At 56.2% G+C, this 5,268-nt stretch overlaps 1 protein-coding gene across 1 annotated transcript in view; it reads left to right on the top strand.

The window, feature by feature from the left end:
• Positions 1 to 443: 443 nt before the first annotated feature.
• The window catches only part of LOC146589056 (uncharacterized), an 8,434-nt gene continuing 3,609 nt past the window's right edge, over positions 444 to 5,268 (top strand). Inside the window, exons 1-4 of the mRNA XM_085316962.1 lie at positions 444 to 1,175; positions 1,748 to 1,874; positions 2,373 to 2,486; positions 2,821 to 3,746. Coding sequence (XP_085173088.1) covers positions 1,152 to 1,175; positions 1,748 to 1,874; positions 2,373 to 2,486; positions 2,821 to 3,746 — 1,191 coding nt within the window. The 5' untranslated portion in view covers positions 444 to 1,151. The remainder of the gene's footprint in view (positions 1,176 to 1,747; positions 1,875 to 2,372; positions 2,487 to 2,820; positions 3,747 to 5,268) is intronic.

The raw sequence follows: 5,268 nt of genomic DNA, 5'->3' as shown, positions 1-5,268 counted from the left end.
CCGGGTGGGCATGGGTGGCATACCCACCATGCAGGTGGCTCCCTGCACCTTTCAGGCTGCATATGGACCCCTGGGCACCTTTGGGGATGGGTGCGGGCACTCTGACACCTTTTGGGGTAGATATGGGTCCCCTTGAACTGGCCTGGGTGGGGCATGGGCTCCTCCGGTGTGGGGACAGGGCAGTGGGGACATGTCACCCCCAGGACTGCGAGGTCCTGAAGGAAGGCAGGTGATGGCCAACAGTTCTCCATCACCTTTAAGATTTTCTTTAATTCCTAAATTTGATACAGTCTCCTTACATCCATCCGATCTGCAGAAGTATTGCTTCTTTGAGTAGCTTGTAGAGCAGCCGGAGCCAGGCTTTTGGAGGTACTCAGCGACACGATGAGAGGAAACGGGCACAATTGCAAGACATGAAATTCTGATTAAATATGGGGGGGGGAGGGTTAAATCCTTCACCCTGAGGATGGTCAAATATTGGGACAGAGGCACGAGAGATCCCCACCTTCGGAGATACTCAGCTCTTGGCTGGACACAAAYCTGAGCAACCTGATCTAGGTTTGAAGTCGGAAGATTTGCCCTAGTCACTGTCCCCMCCACCACCAAGGGCGCTGGTGGGTAGGGAGCAGTTTACATCTGGATTTCCTGTTGCTCTGGGATCCTTGGAAAAGTATCCAGTGTTTCTTTGCAGTAGATGCATTGTATCTACCGTACAACGGAGCCTGGATATTTTGTGTTACTTTATTTCCAATAGTACCACTGAACCCAGAGGGAGAGGGAAAGGAAAACCGTGGAAGCCAGCATTTAAAAAACAAACTTTTACAAGAACAGAAGTCATATGAGTGAGGTCCAAATTTTCTGCACCAGCGTACCTTTAAATAAGATTTCCCTTCAGAAACACACTCTGCTCTTCCATTATTCCCCAATGTTTGATTTTAGAGGCCTCTTTCCTGGAAGGGAGCTTGTAAAGTGCCTTGGTGATCTGCTTATGGCAAGACATGGACCACGAAAGATTCGGGAAGGGTGAAAAGGAGATGGAGAAGTGATGGCAAAAAACCTTTTTGAAGTCTCTACCTTTTTCTTTTCTAGCGCTAATGGGCTGCTGTGTCTTCCTCTGGAATAACCAAGTGTCCTGAAACAGCAGAAAAGAGATGGCTACTGTGAAACTGGCTCAGGTAGGCAACTTAATGGGGTGCGTTTCGGGGTTCCCTCTGGAGATGGGAGAGGAAACAAGCAGGATATAAAGAGTGATGATGTGCAAACAAAATACATCTCTCTGACAAGAACGTTTGTATATTAGAGCAGAAAATCAGACATTTCGGAAAAAGGAAACTTCTATCTACAGGTACAAAAACTTGCCTCATTCTCTGCCGATGCTTGAATGCCCCAGACACAGGCTGCAGCAAGCTAGACAAGGAGCAGCTGCACGTGTATTGGGAAAAGCCACCCTTCACCGCCTGCCATCCAGGTGGGAATGAGGAGGCCTTTGGTTTCCTGTTGGGGTTTCATCCCTGCCTCTTGCTTGGAGGTTTCGTTTCAGGTCCATGAGTCTCCTCCTCACCCACCCCATCTCCTGGGAGGAAGGGCAAGCCCTTGCTTCTCCATCTGAAGGCTGTGTGCTTGCTTGGTTACTTGGGACAGGCTAGAGCAGCTCTGCTTCTTCCTCTCCCAGGACCTCTGGTTTTTGGTTCTTCTCCCTCTTAAATGGTGGGGCTGACACTGAAAGGAAGGTCCCTTGCTCTTCCAGGAGCCCATGACCTTTGAGGAGGTGGCTGTGCATTTCACCAAGGAGCAGTGGGCCCTGCTGGACCTGGGGCAGAGAACTCTCTACGTGGACGTCATGCTGGAGAACTACGAGAACGTGACGTCACTGGGTAAGGAGGCCTGTGCCTTGGAGCACCAGGAGCCACGAGCTCTCTGAAGCTCTTGCTTGGGGCCTTTATGTTCTGGCTGCTCTCAGTTTTCAGATGGATTGAGCTCTGCAGTGCTCAGGAGTGAGACAGATCATCTCCTTGACACTCTTCCTGTGAGACAGAACGAGAAGGAACATTTTGGGGAAATCTTCTCTTCTCTTTGATATTTTTTCCAAGTGGATAGAGATATCTTCCTTTCCCGTGAGGATGTTTACCTGAACTAGCCCCATCCCGAAGACTGGCTTTGGCCTGTGCAAGTCAAATGTTCACTGTTTGCCTTCTGTGGGAGCTGGGTGGAAGAATCACGTTCGCGTGGACACCCGTAGAGCCCAGGTAGCCAAGCTGGCCATATTCCCATTCTCAGGCTGGGGAAAGGTTAGAATCCTTTTAATTTTACAAATACTCTGCAATTCGGAAGTCACTCATGCTATTACCTCCCGGTTTCACCCTCTGGACCAGGCTTTCCCACTGCCAAACCAGACTGGCTCACCCAGGTGGAAGAGGGGGAAGAGCTCTGTATCCTTGATCTTCAAGACAYGGAGAAAAAAGGAACTCTCCGCAGCCGACACGCAGGTGAGGATACGGGGCCTTGGACGCAGACCGTGGTGGTCTACGTCAGCACAAACTCTTGTGCCCTGTCAAACACATGCCAGGATTTTAGCCAAAATGTGACGTGTCCTACTACGCGATACAGTTCCACCAATCCTGCCTGGAAATTAGAAGACGTTTCCTCTCCGTTGACTTCCCATTCTTCTGTCCTTGAGAAACCATGGAAATAGAGTTGCTGAAACCCTCAGGCAATTTCCCCGATTCATTAATTTGGACATTAGATTTTTTACTCCTTCCCCCAGATATAATTTCTACCTGGCCTAAGAAATAACCTGTCTGGCTTCTCCGTGTCATGCAGGTGCTGGGAGAGACAGGGAGCTTGAGGAGGAGGGTGCCCAAACCCACCGTCCTGAGCAGGCGAGAGTGCCTCCAACGCCAGCGCTGATGTCGGAAGGGAAGACTGCCGGGAGCGCCGGTCAGGCAGGAGCCTGTGGGAGCCAGCGGAGTCCAGTAACGGCAAAGATGGAGAGGAGAGCGGCTCGCGGTTGGGGAGGTGATGACGACCTCGGGGAAGCACCGGTCCAGGAGGACCTCCGCCTTGCAGACGGATGCACGCTGAACTCCGAATGCGGAGACAAAGCCAGCTCAGCCTTGGGCTTCGTTGCATCTCAAAGAGACGACGCAGGAGAGAAACCGTTTAAGTGCCTTGAATGTGGGAAAAGCTTCACGCGGAGCTCCGACCTCATCGTGCACCAGAGGACCCACACCGGGGAGAAGCCCTACCAGTGCTCCGAGTGCGGGAAGTGCTTCAACCGGAGCTCCAGCCTCGTGACGCACCAGAGGGTGCACACGGGCGAGAAGATGTACGAGTGCCCCGAGTGCGGGAAAAGCTTCACGCGGAGCTCGACGCTGACGGCCCACCGGAGGACCCACACGGGAGAAAAGCCCTACCGGTGCTCCGAGTGTGGGAAGTGCTTCAGTAAAAGATCAAACCTTATTAAACACCAGAGGCAACACACTGGAGAGAGACCGTATAAATGCCCAGACTGTGGGAAAAGCTTCATACAGAGCTCAGACCTCGTTGTCCATCAGAGAACGCACACGGGGGAAAAGCCCTACCAGTGCTCCCAGTGCGGGAAGTGCTTCAGCGTGCGATCCAAGCTGATCCAGCACCAGCGGGTGCACACGGGCGAGAAGCCTTATACCTGCTCCGAGTGCGGGAAAAGCTTTGGGCAGAGCTCACACCTTTCCGTACACCAGAAAACTCACAGGGGAGACAGATCGGCGCTGCAGGTGTGGAAAGTCATTCAGTGCGAGATCCTGCCGTGCTGAATAGCAGAGTCTGTCCACGGGAGACAGACACGTGGCGCATCTGACGGCAGGAGCGAGTCTCACACGTGCCCTGCGCTTCAATATGCATCCRAGAACGCGTGGGTTTGCGGGGGAGAGGGGGGATACCTGCACAGGTCCCGAAACCGTGCGGCGAAAACGAGACTTTGTTAAAAATGAGCTAGTCCGCACGCAAGCACGGCTGTAAATCAGCCTCCAGAGAGGGTGGGTCGGAGAGCAAATACGTGCGCTCGTTGCTGCGCGTAGCGTCGACGCCGGCCGCTTGCTCCGGGCCGCGGGAACGTGGGTGGCAGCACCACGCAGCAGGTCGCCCCGGCCCGGGACAAAGTCCTTGGGGAACGGCTGACGTTCGCATTTCCACCAGGCGGCCGGGTTTTATTTTCCTCTGTATTCCCGGATTATTCCCTGCTGAGGGAGGCGGATTAACTCTCCTCCGGTACAGCGCACAAAGCACTGAAAGTGCCGCTTCCTTATTGCCTTGCAGCCAGGGCCCGCGGCCGCGGTGCTGCAGGCGCCGGCCCTCTCTCGCATCCCCGACCGCCTCCGGACGTCCACCCTCGGCGCGGCGCTGCCGGGCGCGTGCGGCGCTCGATCCTCCCCGCCGCCGCTGCTAGGGGCAGGACTGCCCAAATAGATCACGCAAAACCACCGTAGTCCCCTGTAGCGCGGCTGTCAGAAGCCAGCTGAGATGAACACCGGCCCCTGGTTACGTGGTAGGACCTGAGCGGGTGACACAAGCTGTTTGGGGAATTACCCCGGGATCAGGGATAGGAGACGCAGAGGAGGGAGCTCGTGGGTGTAGTGCTGAGCTTGGGGTGAGCAGCGTGGGTGCAGCAGCCAGGCTGGCAGGGGACCGTCAAGGCACGGAGCCACGCAAGAGCCCTACCTGCCCTAGCCAGGGGTATTTGGCAACCGCGGCTCTCCCCCCTGCAAGGCTCCTGCCCAAAGCGGGAGGCCTGAGGAAAGAAGGGGGCACGTCCCGGAGAGCCTCGGCCCAGGGTAAGGCCGCTGCAGGCGGAGCACGCGGCGAAGGAAGAAAAATCGGCGAGCGAGAGCTTCACCCTCGTCCCTCGCGGCCACGCAGAGGAGTTCAGAGACTTGAGGCTGCTTTTTCACGCCCGCAGGGGTAAATCCGAGAAGGAAGCGAGAGAGGGAGGGTAGGAGCGCTGGGGGCAGGAGACCCCTCCGGGGCGGGGGGGGGGGGCAGGAGCCCCCGCTAACGGGCCGGACCAAGCAAGCGGCGCGTTTAGGCCGGCGGGAGAGAAGGAGGGATTCTTCCCGGCTGCTGCCGCTCGAAGCGTTCGCCCCTCGAAGCTTTCGCCCCTCGCTTCTGCCCCCCCAGCGCGGCCAGCTCCCACCCGCCGTGACCCTACACCCACGAGCGCCTCTTGTTCGGCCCCGCTCCCGCCGCCTCGTCCTGCACCCGCTCCGGCTGGCTCTGCTCCCCGCTGCGCGC

Source organism: Rhea americana, unplaced genomic scaffold, assembly GCF_003343005.1.
Source record: "Rhea americana isolate MKP2758 unplaced genomic scaffold, rheAme1 scaffold_481, whole genome shotgun sequence".
NCBI classification, from domain to species: Eukaryota; Metazoa; Chordata; class Aves; order Rheiformes; family Rheidae; genus Rhea; species Rhea americana.
The sequence above is the reverse complement of the archived record's forward strand: the minus strand, read 5'-3'. Positions and strand labels throughout refer to the sequence as shown.